At 43.0% G+C, this 25,886-nt stretch overlaps 1 protein-coding gene across 3 annotated transcripts; it reads left to right on the forward strand.

Moving 5' to 3' along the window:
- Positions 1-2,563: 2,563 nt before the first annotated feature.
- sdc4 (syndecan 4) lies at positions 2,564-25,603 on the forward strand. Of its 3 annotated transcripts, none has more exons than XM_078256686.1 (5): positions 2,564-2,855; positions 22,627-22,852; positions 22,999-23,042; positions 23,341-23,536; positions 24,424-25,603. In XM_078256686.1, exons 1-5 carry the CDS (start codon positions 2,802-2,804, stop codon positions 24,573-24,575), a joined length of 672 nt encoding a protein of 223 aa, XP_078112812.1. In that variant the 5' UTR covers positions 2,564-2,801; the 3' UTR covers positions 24,576-25,603. The 3 variants fall into 3 exon arrangements, with proteins under 3 accessions (XP_078112812.1, XP_078112813.1, XP_078112814.1); XM_078256687.1 differs by having other exon boundaries at positions 22,630-22,852; XM_078256688.1 differs by lacking the exon at positions 2,564-2,855 and adding an exon at positions 22,120-22,188 and having other exon boundaries at positions 22,630-22,852.
- Positions 25,604-25,886: the final 283 nt, after the last annotated feature.

Genomic DNA, 25,886 nt, shown 5'->3' on the forward strand with positions numbered 1-25,886 from the left:
CCAGGTCTTAACCCTCAAACAGACCTTTAAACTTGTGGGGTCCAGCATTTTGGCCCCACAAAGCTGTGGGGACCCCACAAGTATACTGGACTCCTGGTTTTTGGACCCCACGAATATAGCTAAACAAGCCCCCCACACACATACACACATACATACATACATACACACACACACACACACACACACACACACACACACACACACACACACACACACACACACACACACACAGTTTTCTTCTGCGGGGTACAAATGTTCCACCAAAACAAGTTCCTTTCTGACGGTAGGGTTCCACACAGCGAACCACCTCGTGAGGGGGGGCGTGGTCGCGAAAACAACACGCAAGACCGCAACGGAACACCGGCTGCTAGGCAGCTAGCAGAGAGGGTTGAAGCTAGGTAGCATAGTCCGAACATGCTAGCGGTTGACCTGTCGGCTAGCTGAATAATTTTGAGTGTTTAAACTAACATCTACAGTGGTCTATTTGGTGATGTATTTGCCGTGTTTAAGTTCGTGTGACATATAAACAACAATCCGTGTTGATACAAGCGTCAATGTTCGCCAACAAAAACATGTAATCAAACAAATGCACAAGTAGTCTAGCTGCCTGGCTAGGTTTTACAATGAAATCCAATGTCCGAACATGCTAGTGAATGGCCTACACAGTAAAAGAAATGGACCAACAGATCCCGTTGGACGGAGACCAGTGAAGGACATTAGAAGCTCTTTCCCGGTGATGGCTGAGCGTTACTGAGCAGCCTCCAACTGAGCTTGAAGACGTAGATGTGACGTGAGCAACCTGTCTGAAAGTTGGAAGTCTTCTGGTAGCTGTGCCAAGAGAAATCTCAATCATTCCCAATCTAGCAGAGACGGAGAGCGTAGGTATATGTAAGGAGATAACATAGACACAGGCTAATTACTGATCACTAAAATGATAGTTAACATTTTAGAAGAGCCACACACCAATACCAAAATACAGCTTTGTTCTGGGTTTTCCCAGACTCACCTTATCTTTTGTGTGTGTGTGTGTGTGTGTGTGTGTGTGTGTGTGTGTGTGTGTGGCTTATCTCTGTGTTACTTAGTCCTTTGAAAATCCCCGCACTAATGTTCCAATGGCAACTTAATTAAACTAGATATCCACTGTAGATAGCTGAGCGTTTCATTCTCACCTGCTGCCACAAAAAAAACCCACTAACGTTTAGATTGCAATGTACTCATGGGTGACAGATGTGACTCATGACCTTTTAAAACAAGGCTACTTCATTCATTGCGCATTTGACTAACTTACGGCTGGAGTAACTGACTTTTTCAAGTTTTAAACAAAGCATTAAAATCCTTCTTTTACATAAATGCATGTAATAAAAATCAGATAATAGGCTATGTGTGTCCGTATGTCTGTGTGTGTGTGTGTGTGTGTGTGTGTGTGTGTGTGTGTGTGTGTGTGTGTGTGCACTCTTTCAATGCAGGTCTTCTAACTTGTAACTTGAGTATTTTACTTCCAAGTCTGACAGTTTTGGCCCTGTACAGAGTGAGCATTACAACACAACAATCCAGAGGTGATTTCATCACAATGCTCTGTAAAAGGGAAAACACCGATGATGCAACTGACAACAGGAACATGGTGATTAATGATGTTGTTGTCAGAGATAAGCTCTGGAGAGTGAAACCAAATGGAAACGGGAACTCATGAACCCGAAACAGAGAGGAGAGAGCAAGGAAAGGAAAAGGAGAGAGAGAAAGGAAAGGAGAGAGAGGGGAATGTTTTTACTGTACGATGTCGTCATGTTTCCATGAAGCAGCACAAAAGGCTGCAGGCATCCAGCTGCTTCCCTTTAAACGCAAACAGAAACCACACATGTTGAAAACGAAATGATCCCTGGTGAGAAAACAATCCCCTTTAATCAGAGTCTTTTAGGCTGTCACACCCTGAGGTAGATAAGATAACACCATGGGGCTCTCTGGCAAACGGCACGTTATCTAAGGACCCATTATTAGATTGTTATTAAGTAATTAATCAAGACAAACACCAGACTTTCTGCTAGAAACCACAGATGGATGGATAGATAGATAGATAGATAGATAGATAGATTTTTTTTCACAAAAAGGTCAATTACGTCATAATAACAAAAAATACAAATATAAATATTGACAAGTTAAAATTGTGTTGACAATTTTCCGGAAGCACGTCCATGCTTTTATTTTTGAAGCTTTTGTTTTTCTTTTTTTTTTTTTTTTTGTCGATATTTCAAAATACAAATCTTATAACATACGATAATTCTCACATTAATACGATTTTAGTCAGTAGCGTATCACAGTGCAATATAAACAAAAGTGCAGACGAGACAATGAATACAAATATAGAAAAAAGGAGAAATGTGCTTTTATTTTGAAGCATCTACCAGTGTGTTTTTCTTGGCTACATTCGGGTAACTTGACTGGGCAGGGGGCGGGGCCAACCTGTTGAATTTGACGGACTTACCGTAAATTCACGTAGAAGGATTGGAACGTAACGTCACAGCTCGTCGCTGATTGGAGGGCGAGTGAAATATAGAGCAGATCAAACTGTGTAGCTCTCAGTAAAGCCGACCAAAGAAGGGACAGCCAAGGAGACATAAAGTGGAACATTTCTCAATAACTTGTACTTTTGTGGGACTATACTGGGACCCCCCCAAAAAAACTCCTGCCTGCCTGCCTGCCCGAAGAAACATTAACTCACCACACTGGTTTTTAAATCTCTGCCAAGCTAACGTTCAACGACTTTTTCTAAACTTTAGCTACCTAAAAGAGAAAAAAGGACAACCATGCTCAGCCTCTGCCTCGTGTTGATTTTATCTGCCTCCGTTTTTTCAGAGTCGGTAAGTTGTTTTACTAAATATTTCTAACATGTCCCTTTAGTCAGGCTGGCGGTAGCCTACTAGCTAATGGAACCTCTAACGTTACGTTGCTAGTTTACCGTTGACGTTGCCCTGTGAAGGGTTGTACGTAAACGCGACACAAACAGCTTTGATTTAGCGGGTTCCTGGAACGTTATAATGCCTCTTTATACACGTTTGGTGTTGATTATAGTTAACTCTCATCTCCCCCCCACACACACACACACACTTAGTCTCTACATTGCATCCTGGACTATATAGGTAGATAGATAGATAGATAGACTATCTATGTTTTGCACATTCTGCCCTCAACCCTTCCCATTCAGCCTCTTGTTTTCTAATGCAAAACGGCTATACTGTGTGTATATTTGTCTCTGTGTATTGTTTATTTCATATTTAGTATGTTTGTTTATGTATGTATGCACCATTCACCAAGGCAAATCCCACGTAAGTGTAACTTAATGTGGCAATAAACCCTTTTCTGATTCTGATAGGTTAGTCTCACCGAGCCTTTAGTGTTGTTAGCGGGTTAGCTCCATTGCCAGAGTGCAGTGAGTGTGTGTTTGTTGGACACACACACACACACACACACACACACACACACACACACACACACACACACACACACACACACACACACACACACACACAGAGCCTGCTGCTTTTATCCAGTATGGGGCCCAAAGTGGGGGGTAGTTGCCAAGTCCCTTTTCCTGCCTGGGATGGGCCAATCACTGGGACATTAGGGCTGCTCTTTTCTACATGAATGACTCTTTTCTGTTTTTTTTTTTAAATCAATTAGCCGAAGATAGTTGCCTCACATTTAATTTAACCCCTCTTCCTTCTTCCTATTCAAAGAGGGAGGTGCTGCAGACTGTAGAAGTCAACGTGGTTTTTAGTCTTTTTCATAATATTGTTGCTGGATATGATTTTAGTTTTTATTCCTTTTTTTGTTTCTCCAGTTTATCACAACTCTACACGGTCACATCAATTCCAGTGTAAGTGTTAATTAAGTAGAAAAACAAACTAAAGGAACAGCTTGTGAGAACACGTAGTGATAGCCAGAAAAATATGTAAAGTATGCACGTCACAGCTTGTCCTCAGATATCAGCTGTGAGCCAGTGTCTTGATATTATGTTAAAGTAAAGTGTGTGTGTGTACGTACTACTGTTTATTTCCACTAAAGTATGTTGAACGATAGTTTACGTGTTGAGTACGTAGCGCAGAGGAGGAGATTTCGGATGCATCGGGAGTGTCAAAGTTGACCAAAACGTTAAAAATAAGTTTGAATTTTACATTTTGACCCAGAAAAACAAAACGGTGCATGGTCGACTGGAAGGCAACACAAGGGTTAAGAGACTTTAGATGGGAGTTGTTATTTTCTAGCATCTTAAAACCTGTTGGGTCTGTTTTGTTGCCAAGTCACACACTGGAATGTGTTTTGGTGCAGAGATTTAATCAAAGCTCTGTAAAAGTGAATTTCTCCACAAAGAATCATCCAAAAGCTCCACTAAAGCGTGATTAATGGTTGTGTGGAGACTCTCTCGGAGTGAATAGGGACTCTAGAGTCATAGCAAGAGAAACGGTGTCTCCCCTGTTCTTTCTGACTTTTAACAGCCATGATGTGCCGTTATCCTGATTGGTAGGGGTGTCAGGAAAAATCGATACACTTGAGTATCGCAATATTTTATTTTGCAATACTGTATTGATTTTCAGAAAGGCAATATCTTTATTTTTGTTTAAAAAATATTCATGCAAGACAGTGGTTTATGTTGTTTAAACCCCCCTACTGCTAGATGGCTATGCTGAGACACACCACTAGTGTCCTTGCCTAGAGGTGCCTGACTTTTTGCTAGAAGCTAACAGTGTAGCTATGGCTGAATGTTGGCCTACTTTAGCATTGGATGGATGGATGGATGGGAAATTGAAGGTCCCAGTAGCTTAAGACATCACATACAACATACACATACATAAAATGTTCTAACTAAGAACCTGGGAACCACAATCCCAAACTGGCAGTTTGATTTTTCTGTGTACTGATTTGTTTACCTAAGGTAAACTTCTTTGACTTTTATGAACATCATGTCGTGTTTTTATTTTTTTATTTATTTATTTATTTTTTATTTATTTATTTTTATTAGTTTTTCCAAAATTCTACTTTAAAAAAAAAAATCCCAATATATCGCCTTACGTACAGTATCGTATTGGTGTGTGTCTGGTCTTTTTCACATTATGTCACTTCTGTTTTGTTAATTCTGTTTATGCTGCTGCCAACCAAGCTGCTGTTATGCAATAACTATTCATGATGTGTGTGTGTTATTCACCTGAGAATGTCGTGCTTTGACTCGGGGGGGGCCCACTGAAGAAAGGTGTGTTTGTGTGTTAGAATAACCGCTTCATGTATAAATAGGGAGAGATTATTATCATATGCGTTAGTCATACTTACCGTACAGTAACGGAAAGCATTTGGCCAGAACCTTTCCATGTAGTTTCAAGCAGAAACCTTTGAGCGGCAATGCATGTCACATCTACGTAATTATCCATTATGATGGATTTTGCTTTCAGCATAGCGGAGAAATGGGAGGATTTCTTTTAATCGACAGGGGAAACTACCATTTAATTTCATTTAAACATGAACTAACATTGAAATCGCGGGAAAGAACCAACAGCGCTGGTAAAATGTACGTATGGGACGCAGGAGTTTTCTACCCGGATGTTATTGTAAACAAACTCTGATTGGGTGCTAATACAGGCTGTCTGGATGCCACCCTCACACAAACACATGCACCATGCCCCCCCCCGTTAGTCCAGTTGGTCAGTACAAATGGTGTGAATGGGTGACTGACTCTACCAGTCTTTCCAGGATGAGGTGCATTCCTGCAAGCTATCGGTTCAACTTTAAAATGATTTAAAAGGAAGCGAGATTTCACATGTTGTTGCAAGCTTCACGTAGGGGTTCTGATGTGACGATGACGCCTTTTTAATCGATGCATTTTGGGCCATAATTGGTGTACAGCTACATTTACAGGGCTCAGTGTTTACTTTCCCCCCCCCCCGAGGCGCACACGTGTTCCTAAGTAGAAACATTTAGGAGCACGTAAAGAATTTTTAGGGGCGCAATGAAAATGTATCAAATGTGGTGTTCTTTCATAAAAGGAATACGAGGAGACATTTAGTAGCAAAGGGATTTCATTTATTGGACTAGAACAAGTAGCCTAAACTAGGTTTTTGATTATTTCTGCTTGAAACCGTGCTCCTAAAATACATTTTACAGTTCGCACACATCGATTTGAAGTCGCAAACGGTCGCACCGTGGAGTCCTGATTTACTAGACACACGGGGGTTTCTCCTAGGCCGTTTTAAATGTGCACATTTCGAGAGAGTGACAAGTGAAGAAATGGAGACAAGAAAATCGGAGAAGAGAAGGAAAAGTTGTCATCATCATGTATATTTTATTAATCCAGCAAGGGGAAATTACAATATTTATTAAGCTATTATACACCTTACACACAGGCCTGAATTGCACACACATGCTCAGTACCTATACATGCACTAATGGAGAGATGTCAGAGTGAGGGGAGCTGCCCATGGAAAGGCACCCCGAGCAGTTGGGGGTTCGTTAGCTTGCTCAAGAGCAAGGGCAGTGCCCAGGAGGTGAACTGGCACCTCTCCAGCTACCAGTCCACCACCATACTTTGGTCCGTACGGGGACTTGAACCAACCACCCCTCCGGTTCCCAACCCAACTCCCTACTGAGTGAGCTACTGACACTATTTTATACCGTCCAACCAGTAAAACCTGTCCTACTCTGTAGACATGGTCCTTATTTATTTATTCATGTTGGACCAGTCCAATATGACCGTCAGTTGAAATAAACCATGTGCTGTATTTGTTATGAATCTATTTTGATGCGTTTTCCCATAACGAATATTAATATAATATCTATCGCAAAATCACATTTTGTCAATACCGTGCAGCCCTATTCCCACCACCATGTTCCCGTCACTGACTCCCAACATTACATTCCTCGACGCTTTGTAGCTTCTGCCTGCTCATTCGGTCTCATCTCGCTGTCGCACCCCCTCCCCCCATCCCAATCCCTACCCCTCTCTGCGTCCTCTTCCCCCCTCTGGAATGTGACCTTTGGTGATCTTGACCGGCCCTCTTGGGTTATTTTGCACACTTGGAGGGATCTCAATAGGGCCCTGGGGCCTTTTCATAAGGGACACTCCTGTCCTCCAGCGTGGAAACGCCTACCTGCAGCTTTCCCACCAAGACGTGCCATGTTTTTATTTATTTTTCTGCTCTATAACCCTCCTGTTGTCCTCTAGTCAAATTTGACCCGTTTTCAAAGTTTCGGCCATATGTGGTCTCAGTATGGACGCAGATTAGTTCTGCTGCTGGAGCTAAAGCTCTCAGGTGGACGCAGATCGTTTTTGTCTCAAAACGCCGCTTAAAAATGAAAAGGTAGCAGTGTAGAGGTAGCCTCGGTCCGTCTCTCCGTCTGTTCCTAGTTTCTCTTTCTGTCTCGGATCAATTTGTCATTCTTAGGTAGGCCTTTGGCGGCTTTTCTCCCTTCTTTCATTCACTGCGCTTTCCTTTGATGGATACTTAGCCTCTGAGCTATGACAATCCTTCCCTCCCTCCTTCCAGCCTTTTCTTCTTCTCCACCCACTCAGGTCATTATTGGTATGTGGGCTTGGCGTTCCCAGCTAATCGATAACAATGTTCTGCTACCTGACAAAAGAACAACCTTTTTGGTAGCTACAGGAATGATTGGAATGTTTTTATCAATGCACGCGGCTATCTTTTCTTATCGAGCGGATGCCAAGAGACTTGTAATTATGTAATGGTCTCAAGTTATTGCTTCATTTAGGAAAAGCCTTTTGCTGCCCGAGGGAGAAAATTCTTTCCAAATCGACCGTTTTTGATTTCTATCAGATACTGAGCTGTGGTCAGGCCGCGTGTGCAGTTTTTATTTTTTTTATCAGTTTGTCCAAGATAGAGCGGGCCAAACAAACCACGTTCTTCAAGCCTTTCTTTTTCCATTGACCTCAGCATTTTCTGCCCATGTATGGAAGCACAAGTCCTTCATGACCAAGTAAAGGTGAAAGCGCGAGAGAAGTACAGTTACAAAAGCTGAACTGTTGTACTAATTGTCTCATCTTTTAATGGCAGGGTTTTTCCCTGCACAGAGGAATTTTTGGTGCACTCCCCCCCCCCCCAAGAGAGGTTTCATCCTGAGCCAAAGGCAAAATCGCCAGCTCAAATCCATCTGGAGGAGCAGCTGCTGATAAAGTGGCATCAGTATTTCATTGATACAGATTTAGAAGCAGTTAAAAAGCTTCTACGTAGTAACGTTAAATAGTGGTTTACTTTAATGTTTGGTACGGGTTTTTTGTTTCTCAAGGGGACTTGAGCACGGATTGATCACCTCAGGCCGGGTACGGTACGCATTGTTCAAAACTAATGAAACAAACTGGACTTTGAGCCCAGGTCCCGGATGTAAACGCACCCTTACTGCATTATATCCCATTGTATTTTGACTTGTCACCTGCCTCTTGAGTTTTGTGTTTACGTGTAGATACATAAAGATGTTCCCACCATACATTGGGGCATAAAAATGTATCAGAATGCAGGAACTGCGCTCAAAATGTCCTGGGGAAGACCCACTGGCGTGTGCATGCGTACGCGTGTGTGTGTCTTCTTCTTTAACTATATTCGTGGGGTCCAAGAACCGGGAGTCCAGTATACCCGACAGCTTTGTGGGGCCAAAATGCTGGACCCCACAACTTTAAAGGTCTGTTTGAGAGTTAAGACCTGGTTTTAGGATTAGGGTTAGAATGAGGTTCTGGTTAGGGTGAGGGTAAGGGTTAAGGTTAGGCATTTAGTTGTGATGGTTAAGGTTAGGGTAAGGGGCTAGGGAATGCATTATGTCAATGACAGGTCCCCACAAAGATGGTGCCACAAACCTGTGTGTAAAAACCCTGATTAGACAAAAGCAAAAAGTCTTCCAACTCTTTTGTTTTCAATTAGCGGCTTCAAATCCCCTTAATTTACCATATGTGTTCTGTGATGGCAACTTGCGGTGATTTAATCAGGGTTGAAAAAACAAAAATCCTCTTTGCCCCAGAGTTGATCCGTGTTACACCACCAAAACCTCAGCTTGTTGCCCTCTGGAGTCCATTTGTTATATCTTGTTGGAATGCCACTGGTTTTGCATTTAGCCCCGAATCATTTGCACGAGAATGAGGCAGGTTTTTCTTTTTCTTTTTTTTTTTAAGGAAGTGTTTTTGTCTCTTTTGCATGACGGGGGTGCGGTGAAAAGAGCGCAGGGGAGGGAAGGGAGGGAGCATGATAAATAGTATCACTAGGATGTAATAATGGTTCCCTGCATTGCTGTCCGCTGGTCTATAAAATCCCTTTTGGGGAGAGGAATGTCGGCAAAGAGAGCGGAGGTTTTTGTCCGCCCTGCCTGTGATGGAGAGCAGTCGAGAACCTGATTCCCCCCCTTTTCCCTCCACCCTCTTTCAACCACTACATGTTCTGGCAGTTGTAACGGGAACTGTATGAACACATTTCAGGGAAGGAGTCAAACCAAAACGCACAATGTTAACGTACTGAGTGGCTGGGGAAAATGTAAACCGTCACTAGCCATTTGGCTGGTGGAAGCAAAAGGTAACTTTGAACCCTACCAACAACGTTGTTGTTGTTGTTGTTCACGTCGAACAGATTAATCAACAACGAAAGTAATCGTTAGTTGCAGCCCTACACTCAAGACTTTGAAGACGCCGTCGTTTGTTTGCGTTCAACCTAACATTTTACCCTTTGAGAACACTATCTTTTTGTGCGTGTGTGTGGGTGTGTGTGTCGCACTATCTTTTTGAGCCTATAGATTTTTGTGTGTCTCTCTCTCTCTGTGGCGGACTGGTTAAAATATAGGCGGCCACGGCAGAACATGGAATATGAGCCTTGCTGTGTTTCCATTGGGAAATGTATCGTGCTGCCTGGAGGGAGGCTGTTTGATGTCAGTCCCATGATGCCTCCTCATACTCAACAGATAGTTATTCCAGGCCTGAAGCCAGACTAACAACTATCAGCACCGTTGCACTCAGTGGTCCCCCCCTAGCAGAACAGATGTACGTATCTGACTTGAAAAGTGGAAGGACGGAGCATGAAATGTCATAATGAAAAGGCCCCGCTCTCAGGCTGGGCACCAACATCCGATATCCCAATAATGTCGACTTAATATGTTGGTGTTTCAGCGGTGTTCATCGACACTTTCACAAGTTTAGTTTGTTTCACAGAACATAAAATGCAAATTACTTTGAAGAAATACAAAAATACATGTGAGGGTGTGGCAGAAACTTGTAACGGCAAAAGTGAATATTTCACTAATATTCCGTTTACATGCAGCCGTGCAAAATACGATTATTTTTTTCTTCTTGTTGGAGCGTGTGAACACAGCGTCCCTCTTTCATTCCTTCAACCAGCTTCTTGAAAATGTATTCATTCATGACCTGCACACACGCAGTAATCAGCATAGGCTACTATATACTTTTTTTTTTGGGGGGTAAATGTATAACCCATTGCTATTATTAACCTGTGTGTTAATTAATTGTATAGCCCACTAACCATAGTAAATCAAAATTGGAATGTTTCTAAAATTCCCCAGCTAAACTTTCCATGGAAAGTTTCCAGAAATTTACCGCAAAATTTTCGCCACTTTGCAACCCTACTCACTTCCCGTTTTTAATGTTTCCAGAAGTTTGATATCAGGACGATGGGCTGACAGAACTGAAGTTGAACGTTGTCCAATTAGAACGGACCCACCGCGGTGATGTTTTTGGTGGAGCTGTTGGTTTAATAGTCGACTCAAACATTTTGACAATAAACTCCATCAACGCAACATTACAGGTGCTTGTCATATAATTAGAATATCATGAAAAAGTTGATTTATTTCAGTTATTCCATTCAAAAAGTGAAACTTGTATAATGTATACATTCATTCCCCACAGACTGATATATTTCAAGTGTTTATTTCTAATTAACTCAAAACACCTGCAAAGGCCTTTAAATGGTCCCTCAGTCTAGTTCTGTAGGCTACACAATCATGGGCAAGACTGCTGACTGGACAGCTGTCCAAAAGATGACCATTGACACCTTGGACAAGGAGGGCAAGACACAAAAGGTCATTGCTAAAGAGGCTGGCTGTTTTTCCAACAGGACTTGGCACCTTCACACAGTGCCAAAGCTACCAGTACCTGGTTTAAGGACCATGGTATCCCTGTTCTTAATTGGCCAGCAAACTCGCCTGACCTTAACCCTATAGAAAATCTATGAGGTATTGTGAAGAGGAAGATGCGATGCTCCAGACCCAACAATGCAGAAGAGCTGAAGGCCACTATCAGAGCAACCTGGGCTCTCATAACACCTGAGCAGTGCCACAGACTGATGGACTCCATGCCACGCCACATTGCTGCAGTAATTCAGGCAAAAGGAGCCCCAACTAAGTATTGAGTGCTGTACATGCTCATACTTTTCATGTTCACTTTTCAGTTGGTCAACATTTCTAAAAATCCTTTTGTATTGGTCTTAAGTAATATTCTAATTTTCTGAGATACTGAATTTGGGATTTTCATTAGTTGTCAGTTCTAATCATCACAATTAAAAGAAATGAACATTTGAAATATATCACTCTGTGTGTGTGATGAATCAATATAATATACAAATTTAACTTTTTGAATGGAATTACTGAAATAAATCAACTTTTTCATGATATTCTAATTATATGACCAGCACCTGTATATGGAGTTAAACTGGACGGGCCCAATAACCTCAATAGTTCTGCCTGTTAAATTGCAATGTGAGCGTATGAGTGCATTGCATTATGTCAGCAGGATCATTTAAAAGGCAACACACCATTGTGCGTCTGCCCTATTTCAGATACCGTGGCGGCAGAAATGTTGCCATGGCGGGCCGCCACTACAAAATCAACAAAGGAAACACTGAGCAGGAAATCTTTATATTTAAGAGGCTGAAAACAGCATTTTCTCTTTATTTTTGGATTAAAAAAAAAATTACTTTTACGTTTCGATTTATCAAAATAGTTGGCGATTGTTTTTCCATCGATAAATTATCGCTGCAGCTTCACTGAACCCACAAATAGTTTGACTACAAATGAAGATACTTCTGTTAAATCACTTCTTCACGTTGGTGTATCTTATTTTGTGCAAGTACCGACTGGGTAAACTTTAAGAAAAGGAGAAGGGAAAAGTTTCTGACATGTTTTTCCAACTCCAGCAGTGCTGTTACCACTGCGTGTCAGAAGAGATTACAGGGAAGTGTGTAAAATATTCCCCGTGTAGGAAGGCATCATGCTGCGTACAAAACCCAGACTCATTTAAACATACTTCGAACATATTAGTAACAAGGTGGGGCTACTTTAGGCACTGGCTGACCGTTTGAAAACCCTTCACCGCAGGATATCGCAGCCAGCGGTGGAATGTAACTAGTACATTTACTCCAGTACTGTACTTAAGTCCAAATGTTGAGGTACTTTACTTGACTGAGTCTTTTTTTCTTTTTTATACCACTTTCTACTTTTACTCCACTACATTCATCTGTTACAGCTTTAGTTACTTTACACATTAAGATTACTGCACACAACACATGTAGTTTATAAAATCTGATGTTTTATTCTAAATGAAACTAGCCAACAATATAACGGCCTACATCAATACAATATAACATTTTCAATACAGGACTTTTTACTTGTAACAGAGTACTTTTACATTGTGGTATTGGTACTTTTACTGTAGTAAAGGATCTGAATACTTCTTCGAGCGCTGATCGCAGCCTGAAGTCGAACCGTGAACCTAGAAGAACGAGCCCAGGAGTCGTCGGTGGTTTTGAACCCGAGCATTTAATTGTGAGTCTCCCCTGTTCCGAGAGCGCCATGGCTCCATTGTAAAGAGGAGAGGAATGTGGTGGCTGGCTGAGTAGCCGAGGTCTTGGCCGGTTTAGCAGACCCACACCGAGAGACACATTCCTCAGTCTGCCAGACTCGACCGCAGCACACACAGCTCCATGCAGTCTATCAGAGATAGAAACATACTGCTCTGTTTGACATTTTGTGAAATACGCCCAATTGCCCCCTGGCTAAGATTGATACCACTCTGTATATCAAATGTAAAGCTACAGCAAGGTTAGCTTAGCATAAAGACTAGAATCCAGGGGAAACAGACTATTTGTGTTGGACAGAGTCTGACACATAACTAGGGCTGCAACTAACGGTTACTGTCGTTGTGGATTGTTATTGTCAGCTTGCATTTAATGGACTTTAGCCAGGTATGAAAATCAACACGGCATACATCTGTATTCACAGGTCAATGCAAAGTCAAAGTACGCAGGCAGCCAATGTGTCAGCAGGTTAATCTGTAGCAAAAGTTTATACCAAACAAGTTTCTCTCCATTTAAAGTTTTGTGTCTGATAAGTTACTCATAACGTGATGTTGAGTTAGTCATAGCAGTTATGAGTCATTGTTTGCTGGGTGAAGTTGAAGATTAACCACCAATGTAAGAAAGGTCTCACATTAATTCAATCTCTGCAGGACATTTCATTTGACTTGAGCTTTAATTTATTGTTCACGTTGTCCGGCATCTTTCTCAGGAAATACAAAGGCCCTTTTTTATTTAAACTAGTGCAGTAGTGCCCGTCCCAACGGGCCGATTGCTCGGCCACCTTTATTGCAGCTTGTAGCTATCTTAGCTACATTTTAGTTTTTGTATTTTTTTTACTGTTCATTTTCAAACTGGCTTAGTGGCTTTACGGTTGTTAAGTTAAGGTATGGATTTAACACAACTAGACATTACACAACCAGAAGGGTGGGCACGGAAGAAGCAAGCGTTGTCTCTACCACAACAGTTATGTGGTCACTTGCACTTTGTTTCTTCAGCTTTTGGAGCCGGCACAGAGCTGTGAAAACGTCGATCTACTGTCAGCTGTTACCAGAAGACACAGGGGAGGGAAACAAGAAATAAAAATAGAAACTCTCAAAACCAAACTGCTGATACGCTCACTGACGGTCATTAACGTTTCGTTGATTGTAGTGGACGAGTAGTGTTGGACCATCCGCTCCGCACACGTTGCGCGTGCAATGTAGCCGACCGGTTTTATTCCTATTCAACGCTGTCCAAACTGCTCCAAACGCCAATTTCATTGGCTACCCAGAGTTTAACATCAATACCTAACAACGATACACCCGCCAAATGTGCATCGATTGGATGAACCGTTTCCGGGATATTTAAAAGACAACGGGGGGACACACACACACACACACACACACAGAGATTCCTTTTATTTATAGTTAGATTAGGCTAAATTAAAGGTTGCTTACTGGTGTTATGAACTAGAAGTTGGACTGATCCACAACTATGAAGGATAAAGAGTCGATTTAAGCGTCTCTTCTTGGAAATGAATTGGGGTCTTTGTAACTAATACCCAACTATGAATGGACATCCTTGCGTGCCCAAAAAACCCTCTTAAGATATAAATAAGTTAGTTTACTAGCATGAGTCATTTTCATGCTTATTTTCAGACTTTTACTAAACACTGAGTTGATTTGTCTTAGATGGGTATTTCCTGTTTTCCTGCCTTTTTTTTCTTATTGCTTCCTGCCACGTGAAGCCTTGAGCCGATCTTTTTAGCTGATCGTAACTCCACAGTAGCTGCATTTAGTCCAATGGGCTGTAATGTCTTTGATCTAAGGCAGCGATATGCCTGCCTGAGGGAGCGACATCAAAGAGACGGAAGAGCAGAGAAGACATTAAGAGAGGCATGGCCTCTGTAAGAGTTTGACTCGCTGCAGGCTTTTGGCTTATGTGTCCCATCAGTCATGGATTTTTGTAATAACGGGGAATCATCCGACCGGCGTGGCAAAGACGGCTTCATCGGTGGGAGGAAGTGGCCAATAAAGGCCACTACGATAAGACCGGGGACGCGCCCTCAGGAGGCGCTCATCAAAACTCAATTAGGCTTATCCGTGGAGACTGAATCAACACTGTGTGCTGCACAGCTGCCCCGTCTGTACGGCTTCAGTCTTATCTCGAATAGAAAGCAAGTGGTACACGATTTAAAAGGAACCGGAGGCACTCGAGAGGGTAAAGTTCAGAAGCCTGTAATATCTTCTTGGCTATAAAGTCATTTTAAGGAATGCCTACGCGTTTCAGAACTGTTTCTCTTGGTTTGTGGAAGACTTAGGTGGGCGCATTTTGGGGGGGGGGGTTAAAGGAGAATTCCGGCCAATTTTTACGCTAATCTTGATCGCTATAGCTACGCGAGTACGTTCGATAGCAAAAAAAAACCCTGACCCGAATCAGTGCAGGTAACACCGAGAAGCTGCAGCTACATACTACAAGCGTCCCTGAGCTAAAATGGCAGTGGTCGGGGCAAGTTTTAGAGTGCCTTTGTGCCTCTTCAGTCCACGGAGCGGCGGTGGTGTGGCTATGTCCTCCAGAGGACAGGTCACGTCTTGAAGTGTATTCCCCCCCTAAAAAACAAACAGTAGTGCGGTAGTAGCTGTTAGCAGCTAGTTGGTGAGTGTATTCAGCTAGTATTCTGTGATAATGGTCCCAATAACAATCCACGGAGCGGCGGTGGTCTGGTGGATGTCCTGCATAGGATGCCTTCGTAGCGAAAGGTTTAGATTATTTCCCCCTCAAAATAGGTAATTGAGCACTGTAGTGGTTATGACCATATCAGTGACTATGTAACTACATGGAAACGGGATAAACGATGTCTGTGGCTTGCACAGTAATAGCGTTACTGAAGCTTAGCTGTAGCATCGCGCTGTCTCCTGGGAATTCAGTTGTAGCAGGAAAAGGTAAAGAGTAGTGTGCAGATTGGAGCACGGGAAGAAGTTCTCACAAGGGAAGAAGCTTGGAGTAACGTAATGACGCTTGTATTACAGCTGCAGCTTCTCCGTGTTACCTGCACTGATTCGGGTCGGGGGTTTTTTCTATTGAAAGTACTCGCATAGCTATAGCGATCAAGATTAACGTAAAAATTGGCCGGAATTCTCCTTTAAGAACTATCCCTTTCCTTCAGCCTTTTTTAAACAAGTAGTACCCCCAAACTAAAGAGCACCAGAGGGTCACTTTCTACACACCCGAGCGCCACTCCCTGCAGACTGTATTGTGACTAGTCGGTACATTCATACATATACATACATATCAGTCATTGTCCGAGCTGAATGCAACGATATTACTCACTTTGCTGAGTTATGTTTGTCTTTGTGTGATAAAGACGGAACAGCCCTGATTGACTCAACACGCAGCGGCGTTTTGTCACGTAGTAAAATTGACCTTTTGAGTCATCTGATAGCTCAAGATCCAGCAATCGATCTTTTAATGGGTGTCTTCTCGAGCCCTAGCCCAACCTCTGCATCTCTACGTTGTTGGGATCGAGGCTGCCGTGTGTCACGTTGCCATAGAGTCTCACATGGTGCTGGGAGGTGGTGATACTGCTATAGATGGATAGACCCGGCGTAGGTAGAAGGAATCTAGAGCTCGGCCGTCGGAGCAAAAGGCAACGGGAGGTGTGTGTTTTCGTGCGTCTGTGTTTGTGCGTTTCGAGCGTTTGCGTTCCAGTGAAGTTCAGCGTGTGTTCTAGATGCTCACCGAAGGACACATGAGGCCTATAATGGAAATAGTCAGTGGGTTGTTTTCAGGCCTTTGTGAAGAACTGTATGTAGGAGCAGCAGCAGGGCTGGGTTCTAAATAAAACCCTCAACTTTATGATTCTGACATAATGAGCCTGTAATAGACTCGTTATGGGGCCCTTTGGATACCGTAAAGTCAAGAACTGTGTGTGTGTGTCAGTCATCAGGGGTCAGAAGTGCATCTTACAAGCAGACCAGGCGACACAATACATTAGTGCAAGTCCTGCTGGTTCAAGTATCACCCAGCAGTGGGAGGGGGAGAAGTTGAAGAACAGGATGGGAAAGGGAGGTTGGGAAATGTGGAGCGGCAAAGAAGAAGGGGTGTTGGCACAGACAAGGAAAGAGGGAAGATAGGACTTCCTCTTCACTACTACGTTTTAGTTTAAAAACGTGTTATCTTTTGCTGCGTTTACATCTCGCGTCAACACTACTCGGGCGTTTCCGAGCCCTTAAAACGGAGGCATTTGGAAACACTGCTGCCCCCGTTTCTGGTTTGAAAACTCCGGGGTTGCTTTGTAACGTCAGACAATCTGCTTCCTGTTTACTCTGGCACGCACATGCCGTGTGTGTGTGTGTGTGTGTGTGTGTGTGAGAATGGTCATGTGATATGCGCAATCAGATGTGTTCAAATGGACAGAGATTATTTCTGCTACTGGAGCTAAAACTCTAGCCCAAGACAGCATTTTCACTGCAGATCCTGATTTAGCTTTTAAAACAGTATCTTCCATTTTGGCTCCTGAGGTCATCTCGAGCCCAAAATGGCAGCTGAATAGCACATGAAAGCAAGAGGGGGAGAAGAAAAAGGTTAGAAAACAACAATAATTGTCTTTTCTTGAAAAAGGTCAAGGGACGTTGGACATCACAAAGAACAAGGAAGCACATTCCTGCGTGCTGGTGTTTCTTTTCTGTCTTTTCATACTTTGTACCTCCTCCTCGCCACCGTGTGAATGGGCCAGATGCCTCTCTGTGTGCCGGCAGATGGGAGGGATTGTTTCCCCGGTTTAATGAAGGGAGGCTGCTGGAGGCTTATCCCCGGCTACCTTGGTCATTGATATGCTCTCGAGGAGTCCACTGGCATTGTTTGGTGTCAAAGGGTAGGACAGACCCAAAGGCTGGGTGGCGGCTGTCTTGACAGACTGCCTTTCAGTGAATGTGGACAATTGGGGAACTGGAAAGTTTAGGACCTCCATGCTGAGATGGGCAGGATAAACAAGGACAGGACGGGAGAAGAGGCTAGACTTCGGGGGGGGGGATAAAGTGTGCAGAAAGGACTGTTCTGGCCAGAGAGTTTCATAAACCAAACAGAAGATGCTCCTTCTGAACAACAGTTAATTCAAATTATTCAAACTTCAATATACTGAAGATAACTATTACGGTTCAGCTCCGACCTGCGGCCCTTTGCTGCATGTCATCAGCCCCCATGGCTTCAGCTGTCCTGTCAAAATAAAGGTCTAAAATGCCCCCCAAAAAATTGTTACAAATAATAAAGCGGACATGGCGAGTGGACTATTTTCCTGTTGATCCATTTATTCTATTCTATTTTTTTGGCCATTTTAGACCGTTTTTATTTTTGACAGGACAGCTAAAGCCATGAAAGGGGGGGTGGAATGACATGCAGCAAAGGGCCGCAGGTCGGAGTCGAACCCGCGGCCGCTGCGTCAAAGAGTGAACCTCTATATATGGGCGCGCACTCTACCAGATGTGCTTCCCGGCCGCCCAATCTGCAGAAATTTTGACCATCTATTAATTGTTTAACGCCAAACATTCTCTAGTTTCTAGTGTGTGTTTTTATTTTTATTTTTTTTTCGTTTTTTTTCGTTTTTGGGGAATATGCTGCTTTTTTTCTTGTCTTTTTCTCATGTGATAGTTAAACTGAATATCTTAAGTTTTTGGACTGTTGGTCAAACAAACAACACATTGGCTTTCGGCGTTGTGATGGGCATTTTTCTCTCCATTTGTTGCCTTTTTATAGGCTAGTGATTATTTTAACTTCAGTATTTTTCAACCTGGATATTTGCCATGTTGTGTGTTTTAGTCACTGATGGGAATCCTAATTTTTGAAATTGGTCCAGCATTAAGCAAGACCGCTGCAGGGAAACAATCCGTGGTAGGTTTGACAATTTCAGGGCTGTTTCATGTTAAACTAAAAGGATCTTCCTCTTTAACTAAAAGGTCTATCTCTGTAGGGATCCTTTCATAATGTTGTCAGACACTTAGAATAATAATCTGAGTCTGTCAGCAGCTACAACAGAACTTTTAGTGGACGCTAACTGACGCTGAACAAATACCCAGAGTGGTTATGACTGCAGTGATATTGCAAAATAATTTCAAAGATTGTTGTTCCCATCAGTCATGACGTTCCACTTCTGGGATTGTTTCCGGTACCGCCAGAAATTCAGCCAGGTGTCTTTCATTTTCGACCGGATGTCCGTCCCCTTCCTCTGTCTCTGTGTTGGCGTTCTAACCTCTGGTGGACTTCTGAGGACTGTGGTTAACTGCTCCTCAGATCTCTGCAGGGTAAATCCAGACAGCTAGCTAGACTATCTGTCCAATCTGAGTTTTCTGTTGCACGACTAAAACAACTTTTGAACGTCCACATGTTCCACCAAAACAAGTTCCTTCCTGAGACTATTTAGCAGAGGCACCGTGGCTCCGTCCGGAGTTTAGCACCGCCCAAGACGACTGTGATTGGTTTAAAGAAATGCCAATAAACCAGAGCACGTTTTAAGTTGTAGTTGCAGTTACTATTTTTTTTTTTTCTTAAGATCTAGGAGATTTGGTTGTAATGCCAATAGTTCAACTGTCTGCATCCTTCATGCTTTGGAAACAGAGTGGTGAACTGCGTTGCTGCTGCACGTTGTGGTACAGCACTCGATGAAATGCCTAACGTGGCTGCGTGCGTCACTACCACAAACGGAAACATTATTCCCCCCCCCCCCCACTTCTCTCCATTGAATCCATTTGGTTTGGCTGTTATCCACATCCGGCTGCTTATCAGCTGTTGCGCATTAAGGCAGAATATACGAGGCTGTGGATCACTGGCTGGGAGGACAAAACGGCGATCTGTTTGGGCCGTAAGTGGCTTTTAGAAAAATGTCTTGACAAATAATGTGGTTGGCCAACTTTTAAACCAAGTTCAGCTCTGAAATGAGAATTTGATTTCAAAAGCCTAATGCACAAACCTTTGGTTTCTTCTGGAAAACAACGGTTAGAAAAGATAGTCATCATGAGCTTTTTAGGGTATCCACATTCTTGGGAATCTTTTGTTAAAAGCATCAACCTCACCCTCGTGCATTCTTGAGCATTTACTGTGCATGAAATATGTTGTTGTTCAGCTCACCAGGATGTTCGGTCAGCCTTTTTGTGGCTTCGCTCTGAGCCACAGCATGCTGTGCTTTACAGCACGTAGCCAGAGCTTGTGTTGCTCTGCCCATTAAGGCTGTGTTTGCTGTGAACACATTAGGCTTAATATCAGGGCCTGAAGGTTTCTTTTCTCTCAAGATTGATCATCTGAGATAGTGAGTGTCTGCTTACACATCCAATGAATTCATTTGCAGTTCAAGGAGTCCTGGCTGACATTTCTGGTCACATTTGAGTATCTTAAAGCAGAATCGAGAGAAAATGTTCCTGTTTTTTATGAAATGTATTGACACTAAAGTCCAATACTTGGCAGGCAGACATGACTGACTGACTGAATCTGGGTTTAACAAATCAGACAGGCCCTCATTCATTCAGTCATTGTAAAAGCTCCATGTGAGCCCTGATTTCCATGTTGATTTGGTTACATAACCACGTCACGCTGCTCTCTCCAGTCTGATCTGGTTTCCATGAAACGTCTGTGTAAAGTGCACACACATTTTGTTGTTTTTCTTTGTACGGTAATAAAGTAACGCATCACTTCCATCCCTTTTTGTGGGAATTTGAATATGTCTTCAGGCCGTTCTGGCACCCAGATTTGACTTGTGTGAAACCGAGACTTCCTGTTTCATCCTCGGGGTCTGTGTTGTGATGTTTCCCAAAGACATTCTTTGGATTTTGGGAACAGAGTGAGCTTGTTTTTGTCCAGGCAGACTGCGACTTGGCCCCGAATCCCCGCCCTGGCTTTGCTTTCCTGGGAGAGTGTAGTAAAGACATCTGATCGTAAATTCAGTGGCTGCCATCATAACAAAAATCCTTCCAGCGTGTTGGTCTTTCTATCTTCCTGCTCTCTTGCTGAATAAACCTGGCCTGTCGGGACAGGTTCCAGCCGGCCTGTGAGACGGTTGGTGTGTTTTTAAGAGCGCACAAGAACGCAAATGGTGGCGGTGGCCGGGTTTTTTTTTTTTCTTTTTAAGCTGGTCTCTCGGGGATGCAAATGAGTGTCAACGTTTCACCGCGGGGAGCTTTTTAAAGGTCGGGGGGCAGTCGGGAGGAAGGGTTTTATTGACACTCCCGGACCCTGGGAATAAACCCCTTGAGATGAACCATCATTCAAAAGGGGGGGGCTCAACAACACACTCACACACTCACACTTGTGCATAATGAGAGCTTTAGTGTGTAACTTTTTGATATTAATGAACGTCCATTACATTGAAGCCATTGCCAAATGAGTTGCTACAAAGCTAACTAAAGGAGAATTCTGGTTCCAATTTTTACGTTAATCTTGGTCGCTATAAATATGCAAGTACAGTCGATAGAAGGAAGAAAAACAAACCTACCCGAATCGGTGCGGTTAACACGGAGTAGCTGCAGCTACGTCTACGAGCTTCCACTGAGCTAAAGCGGCAGTTGTCGGGGCAAGTTTTAGAGTGCCTTTGTGCCTCTTAACAAACACAAAATGCTATTTAAAATGGCTGTGCCACATGAACAGGGCCCATACGCGACAACAAGATGCGTTTTCAACTCAGACATTGTTTAAATTCACCTGCCCTGCCTCAATTCTGCTGGCAGCTAGCTCGCCCTGCTAGCTGCTAGCTGCCGTGTGTTCAGCCAGGCTTCTGTGATGATCATCACGCAGCAGTTCTGTGTGTATTTGTAGCTCATCCGTTTTGTGTGCGATCGATCTGGTGTTGGTGAGTAGGAGGCTTGGCAGTGTTGATCTGTGGGGTAGTTCCCTTAGCCGGACTAGCAGCACTGCTGGAAGGTAACTTTCTTTCAATGAAACCTTCAATTGACGGAAAAGAAAAGCCGAGCACAAATCATACTGGAAACATGGCTGGCCATCCCACAACATTCTCTCTCTCTCTCTCTCTCTCTCTCTCTCTCTCTCTCTCTCTCTCTCTCTCTCTCTCTCTCTCTCTCTCTCTCTCTCTCTTGACATTATGAGTTCTCCCTCCTCATAATTACTTCCATTCGAGTCTTTGCTTGGTTTTAAGTGTTAACTGGTGGCTAAGTCTGCCTGGGGCCTCCAAGCTGTGTGTGTGTGTGTTCTCGAATAGTTGGCGTAGGAACGATGTGTGTTTGAAGGTAATCCCCTCTTTGGCTTTGCCTTTAAAAAGTAGTCAATATAAGACAAGAATGAGGGGAGGGAACGCCTCATTGTAACTGCACCAGGGCTTCGTGTGTGTGGGGCACAGCAGGTTTAGGAGCTTTTCTCACCTCGTGCTACTCTCTGGGTTAGTGTTACTCTAATGCTCTTAAAGTGTTTGTGTGTTGCAAAGATAATTAGGCTGATGGGGGTGTGTGTGTGTGTGTGTGTGTTAATCCCATTCACGGTGCTTACTAGGCAATTGGTCAATGAAATTAAGTGTGGAAGACTTCTCATTCATTTAAAGCTGCAACGAACGATGTTGTCATTAGTGGTTAGTAAGTCTTGTCTTTTCCTGGTTTTAAAGGCAGCGTTACAGTAAAGAGATGTAACTTTTTAAGTTTACCTGATTTACTAGCTTGCTTGTTGTTTTTTATATATATATATATATATATATATATATATATATATATATATATATATATATATATATATATATATATATATATATATACACATACACACACACCCCTCCCCTCCCTTTTGGCGTATCCCTCTGACCGCCACGCTGTCTCTGGTGTCCCAGCAGGCGAGGGAGACGGAGACGTGGGTGCCCATGAAGACCACACAGACGGTCGCCATGTCGACGCGCCACGGCGACCTAGAGTCGTCGGGAGACTCCCCGAACGGCTCGGACTTCGGCTTCACGGACGGCGAAGACAACAAAAACGACGGCGACAGCGATTACTACACGGAGACGCTGTACGACGACGAGGACGAATACGACGGCTTCTCGGGATCCGGGGACGGAGGTCGGTCTTCGCAAATACTTTTTTTAACATTGTATATTTGTTATAATTATGAAGGTATTCTTGTTGGTTTTTTTATTTTTTTTTTATATATAAAACTATTAAAAAAACAATCCAGGATTTAAAATAAAGAATCTTTCTTTCCACAGCAACAACTGTGTCGTCTGTAACAGAGTCTAAGCCATCAGTTAAGGTAAGAATATATATAATATACGTGTGTGTGTATCTATCTATCTCGTTGTTGTATGTTGTATCTATCTATCTCTACGCATGCACATATATATATATATATATATATATATATATATATATATATATATATATATATATATATATATATATATATATATATATATATATATATATAAAAACATGCACACATTTATTTGCCAGGATCACCTATTGATGCCCATGTTTCATCTGTTCCTTGTGTTACGAACTACTTCTCTGATTCCATTTTATTGACTTTAAATCCCTCCCTCCATCCTCAGCCCGATGTGAACGACAACAACATCCTGGGGGCAGAGCGCCCGGTGCGGCCGACCGTCAACGAGGTGGACATCGTGCGAAAGAGTAACGAAATCCCCCAGCTGTCGAACGAGGCGGTGCCCGGCGAGGAGCAGTCCAACGTCCTCATGGCCCACGCCGGAGAGGACAGCATCTTCAACAAGACGGAGGTCCTCGCAGGTCAGTACGCATCCCCAACCGTTTTCTCAATGTCTCCATCTTTTTAGTAGTTTCATATTCAGTCATCATAAAAAAACAAAACAATTATATACATATCGCAGTAACAGTAAACGGTGACTGGAAGGATTAGGCTGAAACAAAAGCTTATATATGCCTAAAGAGAAGTTGTAGGGCCGGGACAATATGCTTTTGTCCCGTATTCGATTCTTTCACGATAGATGGGCACCGATTGGTTTTATGTTGTGATTTTGTGAAGTATTGCCATCAGGGATGCACCGAATCCAGGATTTGGCTTCAGATTCGGCTGAATATTGGGCTTTTTGACGGGTTGGGTTTCTGCCGACCTTAGAATTTTTTTCCCAGTGAACCGAACCCTACGCTTGCTCTACGCGCGCTACGCTGGTCGACGTGATGACAGCGCCGTTGATTACGGGAAGGTGTTTACGTAGGTGGAGCTTCAATGCAGCAGGCTGAGAGGAAGTAGAAATGGAACTGGTGAGAAGAAAAAGTTTGTTTTCTAAGAATGAACGTCACATCAGTCAGTCAGTCTGACATTTATTTCATTTGTAAAGAAGCACATAACACGGATCTTCTGCTTTTTCTGCTTTCGCTCTGTTTTGCTGGACACGGATATGAGGTAGTCGCCGTCGGCGCCACCGTATAAACAGGAACTATTTAGGTCAATCACTGGTTAAAAAGAAAAATGAATAAATAATCGATTCAGGGGGAAAATCGAATCAATGTAAGAAATCGTCGCGCAAAAAAAAAAAGACTATTTCAGATTTATCCCCCCCCCCCCCACCCCTACAAATTACTGAAAAGGTTGTATCCTCATTCTTTTTTTCCCCCCCTTGTGCTTTAAAAAAAGTCTTTCCGGTCTCTTCCAGCTCTGATCGCGGGCGGCGCTGTCGGCCTGATGTTTGCCATCCTCCTCATCCTCCTGCTCATCTACCGCATGAAGAAGAAGGACGAGGGCAGCTACGACCTGGGGAAGAAACCCATCTACAAGAAAGCCCCCACCACAGAGATCTACGCATAGACCCTCATCTCCTCCCAGCCCACACACACACACACCCCCTTCACTCCCTCAACCCTTAAAAACCCAATCATGGCCGGTGTCCGGCCTCACAGTGCCTCATCATTCTCACTTTTCTTGAGCGGATTACCGCTCGCTAACGAATCAGGAGAGAAGCCCCAACAACACAATCGATTGACTGACTCCTCCTACCTGATGTACACCAATATTATGGGTGCTCTCTCGACCAATCGGAGGCTCTGTTCTGTCCTCTGGTCCATCTCTCTTTTTTTTTATTTTTTTTTTTTTATTTGGAAAAGGAGCAACAGGAGTGGACCATTTCCGCTGCGGTACACGGTGATCGTTTTTACATCTTCGTGTTTTTTTATTATTTTGTCCCCATGTCAAGAGAAAAAAACAAACAGAACTTACAACGGAGGACTTTGGAGAACTTTTAAACTCCCTTTTTTTTTCTCATTTCCTTTCCCCTCTCCCCGCCTTCCCGTTAAACACTAACACTGTTCAATGACTCTTATGTCTCGCTACGGTACACATTAACAGTCCAGTTATTTATTTCCCCTTTCTGTTTTATTCCTCCGTTTGTTGGACTGCAGCTTCTCACATTGCTGTAGAAAAATGACTTTCATGTGAACATTTTTATTAGAATTTGTTTTAAAAAACTCCTTGTAACGCAGAGAGATTTCAGATTTTCTTTTCTATTAAACATCCCTATCATGACGGGAAAGAATTGAGCTCATGTTGTTTGATTTGAGGAAAATGTAAGTGGCTGTAACGCTGGGTAGATTCACGCTCTGTCAATCCGTTAGAGGAGTTAGAACTGATGTTAATAATTACAATATTTGCTAATTTTGATCCTCGCAGTGCTCCTACGATTACATTTTTAGAACTGAGACGGTCAAACAAAGGGGCAAGAAGTGTTTGGAAATCATTGTTTCTGCCTTTTTCACACGCACAAAGTGCAGAAGATAATTAAGTTCATGTTGTGTACATTTTCAGATGCAACCGAGTTCATTAAAACAACCTTCAAAAGACTTTTTTTTTTTTTTTTAAACTTCTGGCATGTTTTTTGTATTTCCTCATATGGGGAAAGTCCCATCAGTCTGGCACGTAGCGCCTGATAAGTAAGCTAAACTAATCCGGGAAAACACTGTATGACCTAGGAGACACACACAGCTGCCTGTTTAAAAGCCTGGAAAGATGTTTTACTGCTATAATAATTACCGCTGTGCCTCCGAGATTTGTTTTCTGTTATTATGGAGAACTCGCCTGGAGGTGAAGCAACATGCTCTTACAGGGTGACGCACCTACATTCCT

Source organism: Sander vitreus, chromosome 8, assembly GCF_031162955.1.
Source record: "Sander vitreus isolate 19-12246 chromosome 8, sanVit1, whole genome shotgun sequence".
Classification (NCBI taxonomy): Eukaryota; Metazoa; Chordata; class Actinopteri; order Perciformes; family Percidae; genus Sander; species Sander vitreus.

Coding starts and splice junctions, on each gene's coding strand:
- sdc4 (XM_078256686.1), top strand. CDS start 2,802: ATGCTCAGCCTCTGCCTCGTGTTGATTTTATCTGCCTCCGTTTTTTCA. Junction 23,043..23,340: donor AGTCTAAGCCATCAGTTAAG/GTAAGAATATAT, acceptor CTCCATCCTCAG/CCCGATGTGAACGACAACAA. Junction 23,537..24,423: donor CAAGACGGAGGTCCTCGCAG/GTCAGTACGCAT, acceptor GGTCTCTTCCAG/CTCTGATCGCGGGCGGCGCT.